The sequence below is a fragment of the Garra rufa genome, chromosome 11 (genome assembly GCF_049309525.1).
Source record: "Garra rufa chromosome 11, GarRuf1.0, whole genome shotgun sequence".
Lineage (NCBI taxonomy): Eukaryota > Metazoa > Chordata > Actinopteri > Cypriniformes > Cyprinidae > Garra > Garra rufa.
In genome coordinates this window covers 27,606,929-27,633,504 of record NC_133371.1, presented here as the reverse complement: position 1 = coordinate 27,633,504, position 26,576 = coordinate 27,606,929, and the positions used below count along the sequence as shown (strand labels likewise).

Sequence of the window (26,576 nt, the reverse complement as noted above, 5' to 3'; positions counted from 1 at the left end):
AAAAAAGTCAGAATTACGAGTTACAAACTTGTGATCGCGTGAAAAAAGTCAGAATTATGAGATACAAACTTGTGATCGCGTGAAAAAAGTCAGAATTGTGAGATACAAACTTGCGATCGCGTCAAAAAAGTCTAAATTATGAGATACAAACTTGTGATCACCTGAAAAAAGTCAGAATTGTGAGATACAAACTTGCGATCGCGTCAAAAAAGTCCGATTTATGAGATACAAACGTGCGATCGAGTAAAAAAAGTCAGAATTATGAGATACAAACTTGCAATTGCGTGAAGAAAAAGTCAGTGAAAAAAGGTCAATTGTGAGATACAAACTTGTGATCGCGTGAAAAAAGTCAGAATTACGAGATACAAACTTGCAATTGCGTGAAGAAAAAGTCAGTGAAAAAAGGTCAATTGTGAGATATAAACTTGTGATCGCGTGAAAAAAGTCAGAATTGTGAGATACAAACTTGTGATCACCTGAAAAAAGTCAGAATTACGAGTTACAAACTTGTGATCGCTTGAAAAAAGTCAGAATTACGAGTTACAAACTTGTGATCGCGTGAAAAAAGTCAGAATTATGAGATACAAACTTGTGATCGCGTGAAAAAAGTCAGAATTGTGAGATACAAACTTGCGATCGCGTCAAAAAAGTCTAAATTATGAGATACAAACTTGTGATCACCTGAAAAAAGTCAGAATTGTGAGATACAAACTTGCGATCGCGTCAAAAAAGTCCGATTTATGAGATACAAACGTGCGATCGAGTAAAAAAAGTCAGAATTGCGAGATACAAACTTCCAATTGCGTGAAAAAAATATTTCTCCGGATTGTGAGTTTATATCCCACAATTCTGACTTTATATCTAGCAATTTGTGCATTTATATATCACAGTTTTGAGAAAAAAAAAGTCAGAATTGCAAGTTTATATGACGCAATTCTGAGAAAAAAAGTTGCAATTACCTTTTTTATTTTTTATTTAGTGGCAGAAACAGGCTTCCATAGTGACACGTACAAAACATACAAATATGAAACATACCATATGTACCTTCATCTGTTCTGGGGAAAAAACAACACTCTTTTAGCATCACCCAATGGACATTTTACATCGAATGTGTCATAAAACGTAAAAACTAAAAAGTTCCCAAAGATACGTTTTCGTCATGACACCAGATTGTACAATGCATGTTGTGCTGCTTTGCTATGTTGCTAGTATGCAGTTTGGGTGTGAGTGACTTGTTTGCCATGGAAATTATGCTAATGACAAATTTGTGGATGGTGTTAAGCAGTAATCTCATTTTAAGACCTGAGAACTTCCAAACGCTGAAAAACTCAGCATGGATTTACTGTGGAATTATGAATGGCAGAAAAAATGCACAGTGAGACAGAATCACTTTTTTCTCCCGCATATCCCAACAGCTGCGACACCCTCACTTGAGGTGGATACATTTTTATTCTCTTACAAGGACTATGCTAATTCTTCCATTCGCTCCAAATGATGTCCTTTTCTTTCAGATAATCCCTCTATTTCTCTGCTGTATCGCTCATTAGTATTTCTGCTGATTCTGTCTACCTGCCTCTCTCTCATCTAATTTCCTGTCTTCAACTCTGTGTTCATCCTCTTGTTTCACGTCTCTTTCCAGCCTCTCCTCTCATTTCAGTGTGAGTTATTACTTTGTGTTCCCCACAAGCATTTCATTTCACAGTACAGTAAACACCAGCATCTCCCCCAACTCTACACATCAATCTATACCTGAAAACACAACACTGAAGTGCCCATATATCAAATTCCCCCAATTTAATGTCTATTACTTACAAGCACACACTGTCATCAATGCAGACCCCAATTAGGTTATAAGAAGCACAGTATCATAAGATCTCTTTTCAGGTCGAGTGTGTGCATTTTTGGGTGACCTCATTGCAGACTGATCGAGAGGGGATGAAAGAGGTAGAGAGAGACACTGTGATGCCAGCCAAGACTTCGCTAGCTGGAGGCTAATCATGTATCATTCAGAGGAATCTGTTAGGAGTCACTGACCATACATCTTTTCTTAGCAGTTAGTGAGAAATAGCTTTGAATCTTGAGAGAAACAGCAAGATGAGAGTGGTTTAGACACAGGTACGCGTTTAGAGCAGGGGCGTTAACTCCAAGGAGGCAAGGGAGGCAGCGCCTCGTCAAAAATTGAGAAACCTGTAGTAGTAAAATAAAGCAATGCCAATATTACAAAAAAAAAGTGTATAAATCACTCGTTTTTCTAAAGAAACACTGTTCAACAGCTACATCAGCGGGTAAAGTTGGCACCAGTCATGCCTCCCAAGCCCACTGAGTTTTAACAGACCCCTTAAAGCATGCAGTGAGTTTGTTGGGGGGTAATTGAGAATGAATGAGAGAAGGAATGCCTCCATCGCAATATGATTGGATATGACTGGTTATGTTCAGCTGTGATTGGTTCATTCAATAAATGTTGTGTTTGTGCATGTTCAGCGTTCGCAAATAAGTCTGAATGAACAAAATAATGGTGTTAATGGGAAATCTCATTTAAACTCTCTGTGACTCATATTTATCAAGCTTTGATGACTGATGATCCAAAGAATTTAAAATTAATTGAAAGGTAACTGTTAATAAAAATAACTGAACAAATGAAGTCTATTGTTTTAATTGTTACTGCCATGAATTATCATTTTGGAATAAATGCAAAATGCTTAAAAACACTAACTTGATGAGATTCATACTTGTGTTTAATAAATAGAGTTTTGAAAACATTGGTAATGTCAAAGTATAAAAATAAATTGTTTTTTTTTTTCTGATAATGTAAGCAATGTTTATTTAACCAATAAAATGTGACTGGGAAGCCTGGTCTCATTGATTATACATAGTTATTAGTAACATTACATGTATGTTTTTATTGATGCTGAAACATACCATTTGGATGTATTTTAGTGATTTAAATGTAAAAAGGGCTACGCATTTTTTGCTAAAAAAATGTAAAATATTTAGGAATCTTTTACATAATTTATAGATATTTGTATCAATGTATTTTTTTAATCATTTTATCAATAAGCGATTTAGATTTCTTGACCCCTTAACCTACCCCCAAACCTAAACCTACCCATTTTATAGCGAATATAAATAGACTGAAATATGGAAGGAAAGCACCATTTTTGTAACAATATAGACTTTTTTTTCCTGAACGCGGAAGAAAGAATGAATAAAGAATTCTTTGCATTTCCAGTCTGCATTGTTTCTAGTCAAATTAGTGTATATTCCGAGCTAATAATCTAATGTTAAACCTATTAAAATGTTTTTAAATAGCACATGGCTCCATAGCGCCATCACTTGGCAATGTCGCAATGACGTCATTTGTCAGTGCTTCACTTTAATGAGTGTGTAGATGAAACAAAGCTGAAGATGTTAGCTACATCAAAAACAGATGGACGCTATTTGAATGGGTTCCTATGGAGACCGGAACAGAAATGCATTCAATCTGACGTTAGAATTCGTAATGGCGGCGTGCATCGTTTACTTAAGAAAAAGGTCTATAGCATTAAAAAAATGTTTAGTCACTAATCCCACTCCTACCCTTTAACCTAACATAACTATTTTGTATGTATAGTATAAAAAACTGTCAGAAACACAATAATGCAATTGAAAACAGAATGCCATTAATATGACAACTGAATATCATAAAAAGTTAATGCCACGATTTCAATAATCTTAGTTATTCATACGTAACATATTAGGTGTCAATAGTACAGTGAGGGGAAAAATTATTTGATCCCCTGCCGACTTTGTATGTTAGCCCACTGGCAAAGGAATGATCAGTCTATAAGTTTAATGGTAGGTTTATTTTAACAGTAAAAGACAGAATAACAACAACAACAAAAAATCCAGACAACGTTTCAAAAATGTTCTAAATTGATTTGCATTTTATTTAGTAAAATAAGTATTTGATCCCCTATCAATCAGCAAGATTTCTGGCTCCCAGGTGTATTTTATACAGGTAACGAGCTGAGAGCATTCTCTTAAAGGGAGTGCTCCTAATCTCAGCTTGTTACCTGTATAAAAGACACCTGTCCACAGAAGCAATCACTCAATCAGACCAAAAAGACCAAAGAGCTGTCCAAGGATGTCACGGACAAGATTGTAGACTTACACAAGGCTGGAATGGGCTACAAGATCATAGCCAAGCAGTTTGGTGAGAAGGTGACAACAGTTGGTGCGATTATTCGCAAATGGAAGAAACACAAAATAACTGTCAATCTCCCTCGGTCTGGGGCTCCATGCAAGATCTCACCTCGTGGAGTTTCAATGATCATGAGGTTTTGTTGTTATTCTGTCTCTCACTGTTCAAATAAATCTGCCATTAAAATTATAGACTGATGAATTTTTTTTTAGGTCAGTGAGCAAATGTACAAAATCAGCAGCAGATCAAATAATTTTTTCCCCTCACTGTAGGTTAGATTAAACTGCTAAAATATGTCAGTATTGTACATTATAATGCTGTAAATATGTCAGTATTGTATATTAAAATGCTGTCAATACATCAGTATTGCATGTTTAATGTCTGTGAAAACGTAAGTAAATGTACGTTTTGTAGAATCACATTCTACGTTAAATACATACAAATTCTCATGGGATCACGTTGGACTGGGACATACTGTCTGAGCTCTGGAAAATCAGTCAACAAGCACTTCTGACTAGTTCTTATGATATCCGACAAAACATTTTCTGACAGCATCTGGTGTCTGGTGCTGGATCTAATATTTCTAGCATAGAGACTCATATCTAATAATCACAGAGATTATTTTTTGCAATATTCCAAAAGCCAATGCAAAAATCTGTTTGTGTGGTTTTTGGTTTATGTAATTAATGAGATGTTAACTTATGGTTTGCCAACAAAAGTACTTCATCACTGCAGCACTGGCCATATTGGGCAAATAGAAGCACAATGTTTCAAAGCACCACAAGCAAAGCAAAGTCGAATAGCGTTCTGGTGTTGCCAAACATCTGTTGCTGTTGGTTTGTAATGCTTAATCAAAGCAGAGCTTTAGGTCTATGCTTAAAGGAATCCTATCCCTTTATGCAAGAAACTGAGCCAGCTCTGTAATCAGGTGCCATTTAATCATGTGACTGAAGTACTGAATGCAGAAAGAAGAATCCTGTCATTGTGGAAGCTCATACCTGGTAATCTCCTCCTTTAGAGCAGCAGGATCTGGTGGGTAGAACTTTACCCGCAAACACATGGTGAACGGAGGTTGTGCTGTGGAGAAAATAAACATGGTTGAGAATCACTGCCTTAATCAGTAAACTTAACCTGATTTTGTATTTGCTGACTTAATACAATACATACTATGCCTTAGTATATTAGGTGTAATGCCTTAATCTAAACACTATTAAAAACAAATTTACTAGAGAAGAAAGATTGCATTACATATTATGCTATTTTGCAACAAACTTGTTTCTAAAGGGTTGTTGCTACCTCATGACGAAAATGTACCTGTTAGAACGTTTTTGTACATATCACTGTGGTTTCCAACAGAAATGTTCAAACAATCTTTCATTGTCACTTAGTGGACATTTCTGTTAGATACTGCAGTGATATGTACTTATTGGTTTGTATTTTGCATCTCGCCAAAACTTTCCCATAGGTACGTTTTCGTCATGCGACCAGGTTGGTCATTCTGTGTGATAACTAGCTTAAATGTTTGAATCTCGCCAAAACTTTCCCATAGGTACGTTTTCATCATGCGACCAGGTTGGTCATTCTGTGTGATAACTGATTTAAATGTTTGATTTTGTAAATATTTTTTTCTGAAGAAAGATAAGCATGTATAGTGATGAAAGTCAAAATATTAAAGTCATAGATGTGTATTTACTGAGTAATCCAGATTCAAAGCCAAATTTCAGGTGGTAAAAAATGCCTTTAGAAAGATCATCATGTTATTTTTACACAGAGGTTGGTATGTCCATTAGTAAATTCTGACTTTAGCAATCTTTGTATATATCTTTTTTTTTTTTTTTTTTTTTTTTTTGGTATCTTCAGTTTTAAGGCCCTGTATGGTTCAGTTCCAGAGATATTCCAATTTAAAAATGGTAGTGGTCATTTTTGGTGTAATTTGACTTCAAAAGTGCCATTTTTAACCCCCTCTACAAAATAGTGTATTACTCAGTAAATATACATCCGTGACATTTAATATTTGTCTTTCTTCTTCATTTAGGTATTTCTTTCACCAAGAAAAATATTAACTTAATCAAAAAAATTGGAGCCAAACTCTGGTTGAGTTGACAGAGTTACACAACAGTTCTTTCTGGTCCTCGAATTTGATTGGCTGATAAGAGTGCGATATTAGAGCGATATCAGAACTCCGCCGTTTCACCGTTTGTAATCAATCCACTTGCGGTACTTTTTACATTGAGCATCATGGCGGATGCCCAAATCCAGTAGCATTTTATGAATATTACTGTTTTTGTATCACAGAATGTAGTTTTAAGAGGTTTTCAGTTGAGAATGTACTTGTTTATAGTTCAAAAATGCAGTTTGTTATTAAAGATAATGACTATTGGAAAATTTGCATCGTTGTTTACGGACACATGAGCTCCAGATCGCCTGCGACCATTTTGCGCTCATGAATTCGCCCGAGAGTGCCTCACTTCGGCCAGACCTTCTGGAACTTACAGCTGGCTCTGATGTCTCTACAGTGGTTAAACATTAGATATAATTAGTTTTGGGTAAATCTAACTGCCAGTTTTTGGTCTCATTAAACTATTATTTGTTGTAGTAAATAAACTAGGGCTGTCAAACAATTAATCATGATTAATCAGATCCAGAATAAAAGTTGGTGTTTATATAATAAATTGGTGAGCACTGAGTATATTAATAATGTATATATATATAAATACATACATGTACATGTATATATTATAATAATAGTTGTCTATATATATTTATATTTAATTCTATATACATATAAACTCTTCATAGTTACATATAACATTTTGCATCAAATATATATACATGCAAGTTGTGTATTTTTATATACATAATACATTTACACAGTACTCACACATATATTATGTAAAAACAAACTTTTTTGGATGCGATTAATCACGATTAATCATTTGACAGCTTGACAGCTAACAAATGCACTGAGCAGCGCTGTCATTAGAAATTACCTTTAACAGATGATATTAAGCATATTAATGCTACGACAAAGATAACGCTTTCCTCAGCGGACATTCAAACTAACGTTTCATTGTGAATATGAAGAATGAATGCTTTATCAGATGCAGGTAATCACGATTGCTTAGTTCATCTCTCTTTCATAAAACTCATAATACAATGAGCTTTTAATGCAGTAATACAATAAGTTTTCAAGGAAGCAAATCAATGTTCCTTTGTTACTAGTTCTAAAGGGACATTTTGGAATTAGTAACGGAGGCTTGGGCTCAGCTGTCAAACTGAGATTTGAATCCGTGGCGGAAGGAAGTAGTCCTGCACAAAAGAGGGTTTTTAAAGACACTCCGCTGTGGTTTTAATGTATTTACACACCCGTGCTGTCGGACTGTTGTATAAATGCAATATCACACTCGTAGACATGATATATACAATGATATATACAGGCGCACCCAGGACGCGATCATCCCGGCTGTCGTTCACTCCGGCGCCGGGACACCACGGACCCTGGGTGCAGCAGCAGCCGAAGACGCGAGCCAGGCCCCGGGCGAGGACCTCTCCCCCTCCGCCGCCTCCGGTCTTCGAGATCTCCACCCGGAACCGCTTCGCTCCCCTCCGCGAGACGGAACACGACGCTGTGATCGTCGGAGACTCCATCGTCCGGTACGTTCGTGCTAACTTAGCTAACGGTAAAGTGCACACTCGCTGTTTCTCTGGTGCTCGCGTTCTCGATGTTTCTTCACAGATACCTGCCATCCTGAAGGACGATGTGAGCGTCGGCGCGATCGTCCTGCACGCGGGCGTGAACGACGTCAAGCTGCGGCAGACGGAGGTCCTGAAGAGGGATTTCGGGAGCCTGATCGAGACGGTACGCAGCACAGCGCCCGCGACGAAGATCATCGTGTCAGGACCGCTTCCCACGTATCGACGTGGACACGAAAGGTTCAGTAGACTTTTTGCTCTAAATGAATGGTTGTTGTCATGGTGTAAAGAACAGAAACTGCTCTTTGTTAATAATTGGAATCTTTTCTGGGAGCGCCCTAGGCTTTACCGCGCTGATGGCCTGCACCCCAGCAGAGTCGGAGCAGAACTGCTGTCGGACAACATCTCCAGGACGCTGCGCTCCATTTGACTAGTAAGCAATTCTTCAAATAGTTGCGATGATGGCTTTTGTTATGCACATTTAAACGATAGTACTGGTGCTGTCCAATCTATAAAGACTGTGTCTGTTCCTCGAATAGTGAGGTCAAAACAAAAATTTAATGCAGGATCTAGAAAAAATCTAATCGTGATTAAACCAGAAAAATGCACAATAAATGAACAAAAACAATTTTTAAAGCTTGGGCTCCTAAATATTAGATCACTTGCACCCAAAGCACTTATTGTAAATGAAATAATCACAGATTATAGTTTTGATGTACTCTGCTTGACTGAAACTTGGCTAAAACCAAATGATTTTATTGGTCTGAATGAGTCTACTCCACCAAACTACTGTTATAAGCATGAGCCTCTTCAGATCGGTCGTGGCGGTGGTGTTGCAACAATTTATAGTGATATTTTCAATGTTACTCAGAAAACAGGGTACAGGTTTAATTCATTTGAAGTACTCCTACTTAATGTTACTCTGTCAGATATGCAAAATAAATCTCTCCTATCACTTGCTCTGGCTACTGTGTATAGACCTCCAGGGACGTATACAGATTTCCTAAAAGAATTTGCAGATTTCCTTTCTGACCTATTGGTTAATTTTGATAAAGCATTAATTGTTGGAGATTTTAACATTCATGTTGATAATACAAATGATGCGTTAGGACTTGCGTTCAATGACCTGTTAAACTCTTTTGGAGTCAAACAAAACGTCACTGGGCCCACTCATCGTTTTAATCATACACTAGATCTAATTATATCGCACGGACTTGATCTTACTGATATAGATATCGTACCTCAAAGCGATGTTAACTATATAGCTCCGCGTTATCGTCTGGGCAGAACTATTGTTCCTGCTACCAAAGATAGATTCGCAAACAACCTGCCTGATTTATCTCAACTGCTCTGTGCACCCATAAATAAACATGAACTAGACAAAATGACTAGTAACATAGGCACTATCTTCTCTAATACATTAGAAGCTGTTGCCCCAATCAAGCTAAAAAAGGTTAGAGAAAAACGTACTGCGCCATGGTACAACAGTAATACCCATTCTCTAAAAAAAGAAACTCGTAATCTTGAGCGTAAATGGAGAAAAACTAACTTAGAAGTTTTTAAAATTGCATGGAAAAACAGTATGTCCAGCTATAGACGGGCTTTAAAAGCTGCTAGAGCCGAGTACATCCACCAACTCATAGAAAAAAACCAAAACAATCCAAGGTTTTTATTTAGCACAGTGGCTAGATTAACAAATAACCAAACACCTCCTGACCTGAATATTCCTGCACAGTTTAATAGTAATGTCTTTATGAATTTCTTTACTGATAAAATAGACAACATTAGAAATACAATAACAAATATAGTTACTACTGCAACTGATACTTCAACATTAGTCATTACACCGGAAGAAAAACTGCAGTGCTTTACAACTATAGAACAGAAAGAATTAAATAAACTTATCACCACATCTAAACCAACAACATGCCTATTAGATCCTGTACCCACTAAATTACTAAAAGAGTTGTTACCTGTAGCAGAAGTACCGCTTCTTAATATTGTTAACTCATCGTTATCTTTAGGTCATGTCCCAAAACCATTCAAACTAGCAGTTATTAAACCTCTTATTAAGAAACCACAGCTAGACCCTAGTGAACTGGCAAATTACAGACCCATTTCTAATCTTCCATTTATGTCTAAAATTCTAGAAAAAGTTGTGTCTGCTCAATTGTGCTCCTTCTTGCAAAATAATAACATCTTTGAAGAATTTCAGTCAGGTTTCAGGCCCCATCATAGCACAGAAACTGCACTTGTAAAAATCACAAACGACTTGCTACTTGCGGCAGATCAAGGCTGCGTCTCATTGCTAGTTTTACTTGATCTTAGTGCTGCGTTCGACACTATAGATCATGAAATACTCATAGATCGATTACAAAACTATACAGGTATTCAAGGGCAGGCTTTAAGATGGTTCAGATCATACCTGTCCGATCGCTATCACTTTGTGTATTTAAATGGGGAGTCATCGCAGCTAACACCAGTAAAGTATGGAGTGCCACAAGGATCTGTCCTAGGTCCTCTACTATTTTCAATTTACATGTTACCCCTTGGTAATATTATTAGGAAATATGGGATTAGTTTCCATTGTTATGCTGATGACACTCAACTATATATTTCAACAAGACCAGATGAAACTTCTAACTTAGCAAAGTTAACAGAGTGTGTTAAAAATGTGAAAGACTGGATGACCAATAATTTTCTACTGTTAAATTCAGATAAGACTGAAATATTACTTATTGGACCAAAAAAGAGTACACAGAATCTCTTAAACTACAACTTGCAACTAGACGGATGTACTGTTGTTTCCTCTACAGTCAAAAATCTGGGTGTTATATTAGACAGCAACCTGTCTTTTGAAAATCATATTTCCTATGTTACTAAAACAGCATTCTTCCATCTTAGAAACATTGCTAAGCTACGGAACATGTTACCTGTTTCTGATGCAGAAAAGTTAGTTCATGCATTTATGACGTCTAGACTGGACTATTGTAATGCACTACTAGGTGGTTGTCCTGCTTCTTCAATAAATAAGCTACAGGTAGTCCAAAATGCAGCTGCTAGAGTCCTTACCAGATCAAGAAAATATGATCATATTACCCCAGTTTTACAGTCTCTACACTGGCTACCTATTAGGTTCCGTATCACTTACAAAATAATACTTCTTACCTATAAGGCCCTTAATGGTTTAGCTCCTGCATACCTAACTAGTCTCCTACTACGCTACAATCCCTCACGCTCCCTAAGGTCTCAAAACTCTGGACTTTTAGTAGTACCTAGGATAGCAAAGTCCACTAAAGGAGGGAGAGCCTTTTCTCATTTGGGTCCCAAACTCTGGAATAGCCTTCCTGATAACGTTCGGGGTTCAGACACACTCTCTATGTTTAAATCTAGATTAAAGACTCATCTCTTTAGCCAAGCATTCACATAATGTATCTCATAACGTTGTACTTCAGTTACATCTGATCAAATGCACATTAATATTCTTCAGCTTGGGCTAAACACATCATTTTTGTTTGGTTGGAAGTTGGAACAGCAGCTACGCTAATTATTTCTCTATTTGTTTCTCTGTTTCTGCCACGGGATTTCCATCCCGTGGTAACTAGGATTTACACAAGATTCAGTCTGGATTCAGAAGAAGAGATGATGCCGACCCCTCAGAGGACCGCAGATGATGCCAGCCTTGAAACAACATACAGCACTACATAATTTTCTTACAAGTTTGATCACAGCACATAATCATTGCAATTAGTGTTCATCATCTGTTCGATTACACAGTTACTGATTTTAACATTTATATCATATGTACATCGACTTGACATACAGTATTCACCACTAAATACTAAAATTACTAAATATATTGTAGTAGCCTAAACTTTTGTACAGCGCTTTGCAACGATTCGTATTGTGAAAAGCGCTATACAAATAAACTTGAATTGAATTGAATTGAATATATGGCTTTATATTAGCATGCTGTGATTATCTACAGCATTTGGCCTGCGACCTCGTGCCTACGGCCGAATCACAGCAGTGCCGATATACAGCAATATCTCACGTCTACTCGTCTGATATTGTTTCCAGACCCACTGCATGTCAGAACAACATCACCACTTCATCAAATGACAGCTCCTATTTGAGATCGCACCATTTGTAAATGTATAGTACCCATGAATCCCATTAGCATGCTTCATTACGGTCACCATAGTGCTGTTGTTCGTAATTGCTCCATTATGGCAGCTAGCGTGCTATAAATAAGATCTGACTGATGATACTTACATTTCATCTGCTTAGAAATTGACTTGGTGAACTCCAGCCAGTGCTAAAACAACAGAGAAAAGAGTTTTAATTTCACACTCGCTCACTTTCACACACATACACGTATACTGACAGAGCACATGAACACACACATATTACATCTATATTTCATCTAACACATAATTACACAGGAGCAGGTGGTCAGTGTGGGTAGATGTACAGAGATTTCATATCAGTATGAGTGTGAGATGGGGGCAGGGTAGATATATTAATCATTTCATCTCATTTCTTTCTTCTCTAGAGCGAAACATTAGCACGTCTTCGACATCACGCTGAGATTCTATCGCTGCTATTGTGTGCAGTCTCAGATAAGCCAAATCAGCCAAACTGAGCCGTTGGATTTTAGAAAAAATATATTTGGGTCTTAGTGCCAGTAGGCTAATGTCTAGAAATAGCATCAGGCTGGATTCGATTTCAGATTACGGTGATCTAAAAGCTTTTTGGCCAAACATTTCCCTGACTCTTCATTGTATTCTGGACTGTCAGCTTATCTGTGCCATATTTTGCCAACTAGGAATATACTAAAGGGAATTGTGGGCACTCAGTAGACGCTATGGTTGTCCCAGTGTGTCGTCTACAGCAGCCTAGCATCAGTTAGATGCCCTCATTATTATTTATGTCACTCAATGCGAGAAGCTCCCAAAGGGGGTCAGTCAAAAAGACAGACAGGATAAAACTCTAGAGTATGAGTATGTAAAGCTTGTGCGCTGTCAGGTTTGCACTTAGTGAACACAGATCAGCACAGATCTCTAATTCTAGAGACAGAAAGTATTCCCTTACAGAAACTATACAGACTGTTTATCTAGAATCTTTGTTTTTTTTTAAATATATATTACTTATTTACAAATATTTAAACATTTAATAATTTTTTAATATATAATGTCTTTTTACCATCTGAAAAAGGGTTGTTATTTTTAAATAAAACTATAAAACAACATTTTAATTAATTGAAATAAAGCTGAAATAAAATAATAGAAAGTAATGCATTACAATATTGAGTGAAAAAGTATGTTATGTTATGTTATGTTATGTTATGTTATGTTATGTTATGTTATGTTATGTTATTTTTCCATTACTTTTTGTCACCTGGGCTGGTCTTGCTCATTTGTTTTTAATAACAAAAAATCCAAAAGTTATATTTTTGGCAACTGTAACAGCCTTTTCACACCAAGAGTGAAATTAATAAACCTCCAGCCGACAGAAGTGCCTCTGCCTTTGCACCTATTCCCGATTTTTCACAGGAAATGAGAGAAATCACTGAATAAATGGGAAAACAAAGTGACTTGTGTCACATATTTGAAAAAGTAACTCAAATATTTCGTTGAAAATTTAAACAATGTATTATTTTACTAGTTATTTGAAAAAAAGTAATCTGATTTATTAAAAAACTTAAACTTAAATTAGAAAAGGATAAATTAGAAATGTTGCATTGGCAACTATCTAATATAAAATAAGTTAAAACTAAAAATATTAGGCTAAACAGAAATTCCAAATATTTAAACATTCAATATTTTGTTAATATGAAGCAGTGTTTATTAAAATAAAGCTGAACTAAAATAGAATATTAGACATATACACATTAAATAAAAAATTATTAGATGAAAACATTAAATTAAATTAGAAAAGTAGAAACTATAAATGTTACCTTGGCAACTAACTGATACAAAATAAGTTTAAAACTGAAATAAAAATAATGTAAAGCTAAATAGAACTAATTTAAAAACTACAAAATATTAATAAACACTTAGATATTAAACTAGATGTAAACATTTGAAACATTTGTAGACAAAATGTAAGTTGGCTTGAAAAAGCCTAGCTAGGAAGACTGAAGTAGTTTTAAAAGCTTGAAGCTTAAACGTTTTCAGTTTGAAATAGATACGTTTTAATTTACTAGTTTTTAAAAGCTTAAACCAGCTTATTTAACTAAAAAAACACCAGCTTAAAACCAGCTAATTTAGCAAAACACTGCTTAAAAAACAAAATCCAATGTTGCTAACATGAATTAGCATATTGCTAGCATGATAAAGATTAAGAACAAACCAATTAAAACCAGCTAAAGCTACCTGATCTAAAAAAAAAAAAAAAAAAAAGCTAAAACGACTGATTTAGCAACAAAAGCTAAAAAAAAAAATGCTAAAACCAGTTAATTTAGCTAAACCCAGCTAAAAACAGCTGTTTTAAGAAAAAGGCCAGGTCTGTTGAAAAAAACAGCATATGCTGGTTAGGTAGGTTTTGAAGCTAGGATGCTGGTTTAAGATGGTCCGTAGCTGGTTGAAGCCGGTTTCTTAGTTGGTCATGTGCTGGTCCTAAGCTTAGTGTATGTTTTTTCAACAGGAATACCAGTTGGTTTAGGTAAAACCAGCTGATTTAACAAAAAGGGCAGCTAATCAGCAAGCTAAAAGCATTTAATTAAATTAAAAACTGCTTGAAACCAGCTGTTTTTTTAAAGCCAGCTAAACCCCAAGCTAAAACCAGTTGATTTGGCTGAAAAAACACCTTAGAACCAGCTGATTTAGTGCAAAGACAGCTAAAACCAGTTAAAACCAGCTGATTCAGTAAAAAAAACAGCTAAAAACCACCTAAAATGAGCTTATTTAACAGAAAATCTACTAGATAAAACTAGATAAACCCAGTTAATTTAGTGAAAACCAGCTAAAAGACATTAAAACCAGCTTTTCTTTTAAAGCCAGCTAAACACCAAGCTAAACCCAGTTGATTTAGCAGAAAAAACACCTTTAAACCAGCTGATTTAGCCAAAAAGACAATAGATTGATGAATAGATTAAAAAAAAACTAAAAAACAGCTAAAACCAGTTAAAACCAGCTGATTCAGTAAAAAAAAAAACAGCTAAAAACCACCTAAAATGAGCTTATTTAACAGAAAATCTACTAGATAAAACTAGATAAAACCAATTATTTAGAAGAAACAGCTAAAAACAGCCGATTTAGCAGCAAAAAAGATTTAGAAAAAAAAACAGCTTAAATCAGATGATTTAGCAAAATGATCAGCTAAAAAAAAAAGCCAAAAGCCATCTACACCCAGCTAAAACCAGCAGTTTTAACAAAAAAGCCAGCTAAACAGCAAGCTTAAAGCCAGCTGATTTAGTGCAAAAAAGCTAAAAATCAGCTAAAACCAGCTGATTTAGCAAAAAAGGATGATAGATGGACAGATTGATAGATGTTCCTTACACAAAGCTATATTCCTTCAAAAAATATTAGTTCAAATAGACTTCACTGCACTGAAATTACCATGAAAACATGTTCTCATTTTGTTTACTGTATATAAACTACATATTTCTGTGTGAACTGGCCCTTTAAAGCAAAAACTATTAATCTCAGCCACGAAGGCCTGGCCTCATATGGTTTACAGTTTTCAAACCTGTCCTTCCGGAAGGTTCATTCCATCAGTCCTCAGCTCTGTCTCTTTCCGTGACACTCCCTGATTACTCCAGAATGACCCTCAGTCAGTCTGACCGGTGCAGGATCAATACAAATACAGCCCACCCATAACGCACATGAATTCATCACTTATTAAGCATCACAACCAATACGCTCTAAGAAATGAAAGCCACTTTGAGGAGATCCTGACAGATGCAGCATTTTCATAATAATGAAGCTGTGGACATGGAATGCTGAGATGATGAATTGGTGCTCCGCATTACCGTTGACCTTGGACTGCTCAACACAAGCCACATGGTGGGATACTTACCCGTTGCTTATCCGGATCGACATATCTAATGCCAAAATAGTCCTTCTCCAGCAGGTTTAGATGGTGGCAGATGAGGTCGAACAAATACTGGCCTTTGGCATCCCTCTGAAAGACAAAGAGAATAACAAATGATCAATAGGGAAGAAGTTTATTATTTGTCTGGGTATGTTTTTTTTAATTTTTGGTCTAAAGAAAAAGAACTGAAGAAGACCAGCCAAATAAAGCTCAAATTTAGTGAACTGAAGGCTGAGAAGGAAAGCACAATATTAGTCAGATAGCAATTCCTTTAGAGAAAGATTTTGTGTATCTAATATTAATGTAGAGAGAGTCCAGCCATTTCAATTTCTTTTCCATGACCTTTTCTAGTCATATCATATCGATTTTTTTTAATAATTCAGGAGACTGTTGGGGTGCATTTCTATTTCTACTTGTCCCAGGTTTCAAGCCGATATTAGCGTTTAGTGTACAAGTGTCTTCAATAAAACCCACAACAAACAATGATTTTATCATGGTGATGTGTAGCATGTTTTACTCTACAAAAAAGCATCATCTAGCAGACTAAATATTTTAAAGCAGAGCAAAACTAGAAACATTTCTAGTCCCTATAGAAATTTCCAATGATTTTTAAATGTATCACTCGTCACACATGACTGTAGAAACCTGAGAGTCTGTCCAAATAAATTGTATATGAACAGTAAGATTCTTTTTTCAAAAAATCTGGAAAAAGAAGTACTCAACTGTTTTAAATATTGATAATAATCATAATAAAGATGTTTCTTGAACAGCAAACCAGCATATTAGAATGATTTCTGAAGGACCAAGTGACACTGAAGACTGGAGTAACTATGCTAAAAATTTTATCTTTGATCACAGGAATAAATTACATTTTAAAATATATTTTAAATATAAATGGAGGCTTGGTGAGCAGAAGAGACTTCCTTAAAAAAAAATCTTTCTGTTCAAAAACTTTTGACTGGTACCTAGAGAAAATGAGAAAGGAATAAGATTCTATAAACCTGAAGTCACTTTTTCTTTCAGCCCACCTCTAATATCACACTGACACATTTGCATTTGGAATCCAGTTTCCTTCAAACAAACAAAATCACAGCCTTTCGCTTTTGCAGTATTTTTTTTTTTTTTTCTGGAATTGTACACGACCAGAGTTTGAATTGCAAACCAAGACAATTTACCCTCAGTAGCATGTCTTCAGGCATGAGTGATTTATTCTGGATTAAGACTTACTGTAAGTACTTGGCAAGCCATACGCATCCTAGACAACTCATTCTGATACACTGAGCTTGGGAAAGCATGCATACAGTAAATGTACAGTGAAAGGTATTACAGCTGCTAAACAAGAATCTCTTCAGTCAATCAGTCAGGTGAGCACCATATTTAAAGGCATAGTTCACCCAACAATAATAATTCTGTTATTAATTACTCACCCTCATGTTTAGAACACAAATTAACATATTTTTGATGAAACCCCAGAGCCCAGTACTCTTGTGAACGTGTGTCGAAGACTGACATGGAAGAGAAGAAATTGTTGAATTAAGTCTTGTTTTTGTTTTCTTTGCACAAAAAGTATTCTCGTAGCTTCATAAAATTATGGATGAACCACTGAAGTCAAAAGTGACCGGACACCTGAAATTGTGTACCCCCCAGTAAAATTAATGTATTATTTTTGTTTAATAATATTTTTTATTTTTTATTTTGAGATAATTTATGGTACTAATTACTATTTATATAATAATTATGATCAATATTTTAACCATAGAAAATATAAAAATAGAGAATGAATAGAGATGATGCCTCTAAAATTTTCGAAGCCAGATTAGTGCTATCTGGTGGGAGTAAAATAAGAAAAACATCTGAAATTTCATGGTTTAGCCACTAGAATCCTATATAGCTCTATATAAAAGGCCTATAAATTTTCTAGTTGATTTTAGACAGAGTGATGTGAAAAAATGTTGGCCCCCTTAATGATTTTTTTTTTTTGCATGTTTTTCACACTTTAATGATTCAGATCATCAAACAAATTTTAATATTAACCACAAGATTACACAAGTAAACACAACATGCAGTTTTTAAATGAAGGTTTTTTTTATGAAGGGCAAAAAAAATCCAAACCCACATGGCTCTGTGTGAAAAAGTGTTTGAACATTTTGGAAGGTGTGTGTCCCATTACATCTGGCGTAAAAGTAACACAGCATTTCAGAAAAAGAACATCATTCCAACAGTAAAATATGGAGGTGGTAGTGTGATGGTCTGGGGCTGTTTTGCCAGTTTTGAATGTGTCAGTTGCTATCTATGGAGGGTCAGAAAGCTCTTGGATTTTATCAAAAATATCTTAATTTGTGTTCTGAAGATGAACGAAGGTCTTACGGGTTTGAAACGACATGATGGTGAGTAATGACAGAATTGTCATTCTTGGATGAACTATCCCTTTGATTTCTGACAGGAATGAAAACAAGGTTGTGAGGGATAGAAGTATAGTGCAAAATAACTGAGTAACTTTGACAAACTCCACCAAGCAGTTTTAAAAGTTGTGAGACGTGAAAATTACATGATTGTTAACCTTAATCAGCACAGACCATTCTAAATTCTAAAATGTATCCCTCACAGCCTTGTTTTCAACAGCATAAAATTCAACATGGCGTCTAACCTGGTCTACAGTAACTAAGAACTGAGGTAAACTGTGAGCTGTACCTCTCAATCACAAAACCTCTGGAAAGCCTTTAATGATGCTCATTTAATGAGGTCAGACAGCAGACAAGAAACACATTCAGTTAAATTGAGGCTTTTAGGCCCTTGTGTGGAGTATGGAAAGAGAAAAACATAAAGGTCAAACACAAAACACAGCATTTTCTTCAGCGCAAACAGCTTTGTCTAGTTTATAAATGCTGTTATAGAGGAACCGTTTCTGACGTCATAAAGCATCTTGTACTTATTAATATTGTTTCCGTGTGGCTCAAGGAAAAAAGGCAAGGAGACTCATGCTGGTTTGTTTACTCATGGAAATAATTTTTAGTGTTTTAGATGGACATGGGGAGAGTCATTCAGCAGCAATGCTGCAATGAGTGGAGTGACCATCTGGCTGTGTGCACTTTGAGACACCCCAGCACTTAAGAGAGTCTTTCATTCACACACACACACACACACACACATATACTGTACATGGACACATATACACATTCATATACGCACAAAAAAAATGCTGAGGACTCTGATGCGACAAATCTCCATCCCACAAAAATTTGTCAGAAAACACATTGCAGTTCTCATCTCAAGTTCTCTGCGTAACAATTATGAAAATCTTCCAGTAGAAAACTTTTATGGTTCTATTTCGGGTAAATGAGCAGATGGAGGGCAGTGGACCATGAGCGCATGCGTCTGGCTGATGCCAGATAGAACATTCTGTGGGTGTCTAGAGACGGCTGGATAGCTGTATAACACACAGCCTTCATGCAGGACTGCTGGAAAGGAATAAGACTGCCAAAGGGGACAAAACAGGAGAAAGAGGTGCCCCTATTTGCGAACAGGTCAGACCACCCCCGCAGACATGCATAGATGTTCAAATCTAATCAAGCAGATAAGGTGAATCTTTATTATTATCATGTGAGTATTAATAATAACAATGCTATTAATAATAATAATAATAATAATAATAATATGATGATGATGTTTATAATGTTTTTAATTTTAAATTAAACTTAATTATTTTTTATTACGTTTTATAAAATATTTTTTATTATGTCTACATTAAAATAAATTACTATTACTATTATTATTTAGCACATTTTTAGACTTACAATAATAACAACAAACATTCATAAAAATAAATAATATTAATATTATTACTACTACTACTACTACTACTACTACTACTACTACTACCTCTACTACTACTATTTATTATTATTATTATTATTAATAATCTATAGCATTTATTATATTTAGAAATCAAATTAAATTATTGCTTTGTTTTTAATAATAAACAACTGTTATTAATAAACAATTGTTTTTTTTGTTATTATTATTAAGCACATTTTTAGACTTTATAATAATAGCAAACATTCATAAATAAATAATAAATATTACTACTACTACCACTACTATTTATTATTATTTTAGACTTTATAATAATAGCAAATATTCATTAATAAATAATACATATTACTAAATATTACTGCTACTACTACTACTATTTATTATTATTATTATTATTATTATTATTATTATTATAGGCTTTATAATAATAGCAAACATTTGTAAATAAATACATAAACAATATTACTACATCTGCTACTACTACTACTTATTAATCTAAAGCATTTTGTGTTAATAAATCAACAGTTTACTTTGTTGTTAATAATAATAATAAACAACTGTTATTTAAACAATTGTTGTGTTGTTGTTTTGTAATTATTATTATTAAACACTGTTTTAGACTTTATAATAATAACAACCATCATAAAATAACAATAGTTATTATTATTATTATTATTATTATTATATAGAATTTATTATATTGATAAATCAAATTTAATTATTACTTTGTTGTTAATATTAATAAACAATGTTGTTATTATAATTATTTAGCACCTTTTAGGACTTCACAATAATAAACATTCATAAAAATATTATTATTAATAATAATAATAATAATTATTATTATTATTATTATTATTATTATTATAAAATAATAATAATAATAATAATAATATATAGAATTTATTATATTGATAAATCAAATTTAATTATCACTTTGTTGTTAATATTAATAAACAATGTTGTTATTATAATTATTTAGCACCTTTTAGGACTTCACAATAATAAACATTCATAAAAATATTATTAATAATAATAATAATAATAATAATAATAATAATAATTATTATTATTATTATTATTATTATTATTATTATTATTATAAAATAATAATAATAATAATAATAATATATATAATTTATTATATTGATAAATCAAATTTAATTATTACTTTGTTGTTAATATTAATAAACAATGTTGTTATTATTATTTAGCACCTTTTAGGAATTCATAAAAATTTTATTTGCATTTATTTATTTATTTATACCACCGGCGCTAAATCTACACCTATGTCTTACGTCATCCACTGGAACGTCACGCTTTCGTAAATGTGCATACAACAGTTAGCGGAAGCTAGAGATTATGGGTTATAAAGTTTTAAATATAAATAATTTTCTTACACAAACGCATCTCTTCACCTCAGAAGGCCTTTATTAACCCCCTGGGAGCCATGTGGAGCACTTTTTATGATGGATGGATGCACTTTATTCGGCTTCAAAATCAAAGCCAGGACATTTTATAATATAACTCCAACTATATTCGACTGAAAGAAAAAAAGTCATATAGACCTTTGAGGGAGGATTGCTTGAGGGTGAGTAAACCATGGGGTAATTTTCTTTTTCGGGTGAACTGTCCCTTTAATCAGACACAGCATTAGGTGGTAAAGGCCTGACAAAAGAGCCTGGGGTTAAGTCTTTGGCAAAAAATATATATATTTATATATTACTGTGGACAGTAATATTCACATAGCTCAGGGTGAGTTACTTGTCAGCAGTCAGACAAAGGCCCAAAGGATTATGGGAGCACGCTAACCCCTGTCACTTCTAAGCAGGTTCCCAACTGAAGGCCTATAATCCATTATGGCATGCCTGCTTAGTAGACTAAGGCTAAAACAGGCACTCATACAAACGTACACGCTTCTCTCAAACTGAATGTGTAAAGCTATGGCGACTATGATTGAGTATTACTCATCAATTGTTAGGAGAGATTTACTGTATGTTCTCCTTACGCTGCCTCCCAATTTAGCCACTAAAGAGGCTTTAAAATAATTCCACTTCCCCAGCGCACAGATAACAAGCACACTCAAACGCCCATGTTTTTACACGGTGGAAAGAGCAGAACACAAATATTTGTGGACCCCATTCATCATCTAACCGAGATGGTTGGACAACACTCATTGTTCATGAGGGTGAATGTGTAAGCAGCCACTTAGCCAGAGATAACACAAAGGCAAAATCATTTATCTTGGATAATGAGGAGACTGTATTGGAAATAACAGTGCTTTGTGTCAATGAAACATCACACCTTCACCCCCACAAAGAACAGATGAGGGATGCAGTTTCATGTATCAATGTAGACCGCATAACAATTAAAAGCATTAAATTAAAGCATTTTAATTAAAGCATTCCTGTTTATTTCAATAGCAGTAGCTCAGCTTGTTAAAGACCGTCTGGAATTTAAATGCAATTTTAAAAATGCTGTTTTGCTCATGGTTACTCTGTTTGGCAAGCATTATTAGTCAAAATCTTTTCAGGAGTAAAATGCAAGAAATCATGTAAAAATGTATCATCTTTCATCAGAAAAATAAACTACATTTGATCAAACGTTGATAATTGCCTTAATCTTTTAAACAACTGAGACGACAGTCATCAAACTAGATTTGAAAATATACCTTTCAAATCTAATTTCAAGTCCAGTAAAATATATTACAGTTGAGGTCAAAAGTTTACACACACCTTGCAGAATCTGCAAAATGTTAATTATTTTACCAAAATAGAAGGAATCAGAAAAAGTCCATGTTGTTTTTTATTTAGTACTGACTTGGATAAGATATTTCACATAAAAGACGTTTACATATAGTCCACAAGAGAAAATAATTGTTGAATTTACAAAAAATGACCCCGTTCAAAAATTTATATACACTTGATTCTTAATACTCTGTTGTTACCTGAATGATCCACAGATGTTTTTTTAGTAACTTTTTGTGTATTTGAACCCTTTCCAACAATGAAGATTTTGAGATCCATCTTTTCACAATGAGGACAACTGAGGGACTGAGGGATGCTTCAGAAGGAAAAACTATGCATTAAGAACCAGGGGGTGAAAACTTTTAAACCAAATGAAGATGTGTACATATTTGACTTATTTTGACTTAATTTCTTAATTTTCATTTAGTACTGCCTTTCAGAAGCTACAGAAGATACTTACATGTTTCCCAGAAGACAAAATAGGTTAAATTTACCCTGATCTTCAAATTCAAAAACCCCCGGCATTTGAACCTTCTGTAATAGTTGCATATGATTGGAATATTGGATAAAACATTTGCAAATAAGCATCGTTTCCATACATTGAGTCAAAGACAACAAACTGTCACAAATTACGCGATTTTTATTCGCAATATGCCGTTTCCATCACTGATTTCTGATGCGATACTTTAAAATGTGCAAAAAAACAGGGTGAGGAAAACAGCAAGTAAAACTATTTCTTAGGATCCTATGATGAATAGGAAAAAATACCATTATTGGTCACTTCTGACAGATTTAATGCATCTATGCTGAAAGATTAAAAAACAGTAACTTACTGACGACAAACTTTTAACATTTGTGTGTATGTGTTTGTCTATGTATTGTTCATGCTACTATGATATCTTTACTTTATCAGTGTCTCTTTATAAACCTTTTCTCTCTCCCCAGCGTCCACTGGCTGTTTCCTGCAAACAATCTATAATTGCAGGATCTGTGGTATCGTGAGACAGAGAAAGAGGAATAAATCTTAATAAAGAAGGTTAGGAAGATATTGCTGATTAAACCTGATGTTGTATCTTAGCTCTGTTGAAAATGATGGACCAAGCATTCACAAATGCAGAGCGCTCAAAGGTCCCTGCTGTTCCTGTCAACACAACGGTGGTTTAATTATATTACCTCTATCACATGTGATAAATCTTAGGCTTGCAGCAATAATCTGAAGATGTACTCATCTTTAGAGAATCGTTACTGAGCAAACAATATTAGTGCACATTGGCATCTCCCTTAAACGAGAAATTCACTTCCAGAATAAACATTTCCTGATAATTTACTCACCCCCATCTCATCCGAGACATTCATGTCTTTCTGTCATTAGAAGAAATTAAGGTTTTTGAGGAAAACATTCCAGGATTTTTCTTCATATAGTGGACTTCAGTGGGGATCAACAGGTTGAAGGTCCAAATTGCAGTTTCAATGGAGCATCAAAAGGCTCTACAATATCCCAGCCTAGGAATAAGGATCTTGTCTAGCTACGTTTAGTTTTTTGTTTTTTGAAAATGAATAATCGTTTAGAACCCTTTGAAGCTGCAGTGAAAATGCATTTTGGACCTTCAACCTGCTGGCCACCATTGAAGTCCACTATATGGAGAAAAATCCTGAACCATTTTCCTCAAAAACCTTAATTTCTTTGTGAGTGAAGACAAAGTACAGTTTAATACCACTGTTTTCCCTCTCACGGTTTAGCATTCCAGATTTCCAGTAATCCTTCAGTTGAGTCTTTGAAGAATAAAATGTTGTTTTATAGCATGGTGGCATGCTTTAAAAGCTGCTAAAAAGATTGTATGCTTATGTGTATGAATCACTAAGAAAAGTCGGCATGGCTGCAGGCCAGAGTTTTTTTGTTTGGAGTTTCATTAGTAGATTGGCTGCTGGCATTTGAATGATTGCAGTGGGTAATGTAGCAGACTGAGCTATAATTTCCAGTTTCACAGCCCTGAGCAACAACCATAAGGTATAACAGACAAATTAATGAACTGAGAAAAAGAAAGAAAGAAAGAAAGAAAGTGTTTCTGAGTAAAGGGACAGACCTGTTAGTGTTTACTATTCCGTTAGTTTGACTCTGCTCACTGATGCTCCAGGAGGAAACCCGATGTATTAAGTGCCGGGGGGTGAAAACGTTTTGAATTAGAAGATCCAGGTAAATTTTACTTATTTTGTCTTCTAGGAAACATCTAAGTATCTTCTGTAGCTTCTGAAGGGCGGTACTAAATGAAAAGGATATGATATTAAGGCAAAATAAGAAAAATGTACACATCTACATTCTGTTCAAAAGTTTACACCCCTCAGCTCTCAATGCATCTTTTTTTTTCATTCTGAAGCATCATTGAGCGTTTAAACCTTTTATAATAGTTGCATATGAGTCCCTCAGTTGTCCTCAGAGTGAAAAGATGGATTTCAAAATTATACAGTCATTGTTGGATTCAAATACACAAAAATGCTGAAAAACCAAAGAATTTGTGGAACCTGAAAGATTTTTCTGAAGAACAGTGGGCAGTTTAACTGTTCAGGACAAACAAGGTACTTATGAACAACTATTACTAAAGAAAAACAAAAACACAGCTGTGAGTCATTCATGTAACAACACAGTATTAAGAATCAAGTGTATGTAAACTTTTGAAAAGGGCAATTTTTATAATTGATATTATTTTCTCTTGTGGATTATATGTAAACGTCTTTTATGTGAAATATCTTATTCAGACCAGTGCTAAATAAAAAATGAGTTAAAGTATTACTCACTTTCTCAAAATAAGTAATTAGATGTGTAATGCCTTGACAAATGTTACGTATACTTTACGTTACGTTTACGTAGTCTTTACTCAAAACAAGGAAAGAAATCTACCCAAACGGAAAGAAAATGAGTGCAAATTGTTACCTCAGCTTCACTAAGTAGATTCCATAGGTTTTAACAGCAAAGAAAGAATGAAAAAAAGCTTAAATCTTGTTAAGTTAGTCACTTAATAAAAAGGAACAGAGCATGAAAAGTCATTATTTGTTGTTAAATACAGAGTTAACCAGTCAGCACATTTATCAGGCAGTTAGCTTAGCATGTATTGATCTCAAGGTCTCCAGGGCACTAGCTTAGCATAACAATGGCAAATCAAAGCTTCAGATTAGCCATTTCCAGCTAAATACATTACCAGTGATCCATTCCCCCTTTTGCTCTGTAATTCCATTGACCAAGGCTGAGGGTTTCTATGTTTAAAATTTAAGCAGTCGGCCCTGGCCTTTAAAGTCATCGAGTCAAGGTCTAAAACCAGTCAGCGGATAACTGATACTCAAAAAAATGTTCCAATGTTCCAAACCTGTAAGACCTCTGTTCATCTTCTGAACACAAATTAAGATATTTCTGATGAAATCCAAGAGCTTTCTGACCCTGCATAGACAGCAACGCAACTGACACATTTAAGGCCCAGAAAGGTAATAAGAACATTATTAAAACCCCTGCTGAAAAAAACAGCTAATACCAGCCTAGGCTGGTTGGCTGGTCTTAGCTGGTTTAAGCTGGAAGTAGCTGGTTTTAGCTGGTCTCCCAGCCTGGCCAGGCTGGTCAGGCTGGTTTTAGCTGGTGGTTTCCCGGTCAGGCTGGTCAGGCTGGAAAAGTGGCCAAAACCCCTCTAAAACCAGCCTGCCTTCCAGCTATGACCAGCTAAAACCAGGCTGGTTGACCAGCTAAAACCAGCCAACCATCCTAGGCTGGTTTTAGCAGTTTTTTTCACCAGGGACAGCTCGTGTGACATCAGTGGATCAACCGTAATGTTGTGAAACTTAAAAAAAACAAAACTAACGACTTTATTTGACAATTTATTTTCTTCTATTTCAGTCTTCACCACATGTTCAGAAAATAACCAGAAATTGTTGAATAATGTTGTTTTCTTTGTACACAGAAAGTATTCTTGTAGCTTCATAAAAGTACGGTTGATCCACTAATGCCATATGGACTATTTTAACAATGTCCTTACAACCTTTCTGGGCCTTGAATGTGTCAGTTGCGCAGACTTTTCATTTTTGGGTGAACTATACCTTTAAGCAAAAAATCTCAAAAATGAGTT

General features: G+C 34.8%; 1 protein-coding gene across 1 annotated transcript in view; it reads right to left on the bottom strand.

The window, feature by feature from the left end:
- Positions 1-26,576, bottom strand: part of frmd5a (FERM domain containing 5a) — a 161,882-nt gene that overhangs the window by 42,779 nt on the left and 92,527 nt on the right. The window contains exons 2-4 of the mRNA XM_073850104.1: positions 15,896-16,000; positions 12,149-12,191; positions 5,179-5,257 (exon numbers count right to left, since the gene is read on the bottom strand). Of these exons, the coding sequence (XP_073706205.1) occupies positions 5,179-5,257; positions 12,149-12,191; positions 15,896-16,000 (227 nt within the window). The remainder of the gene's footprint in view (positions 1-5,178; positions 5,258-12,148; positions 12,192-15,895; positions 16,001-26,576) is intronic.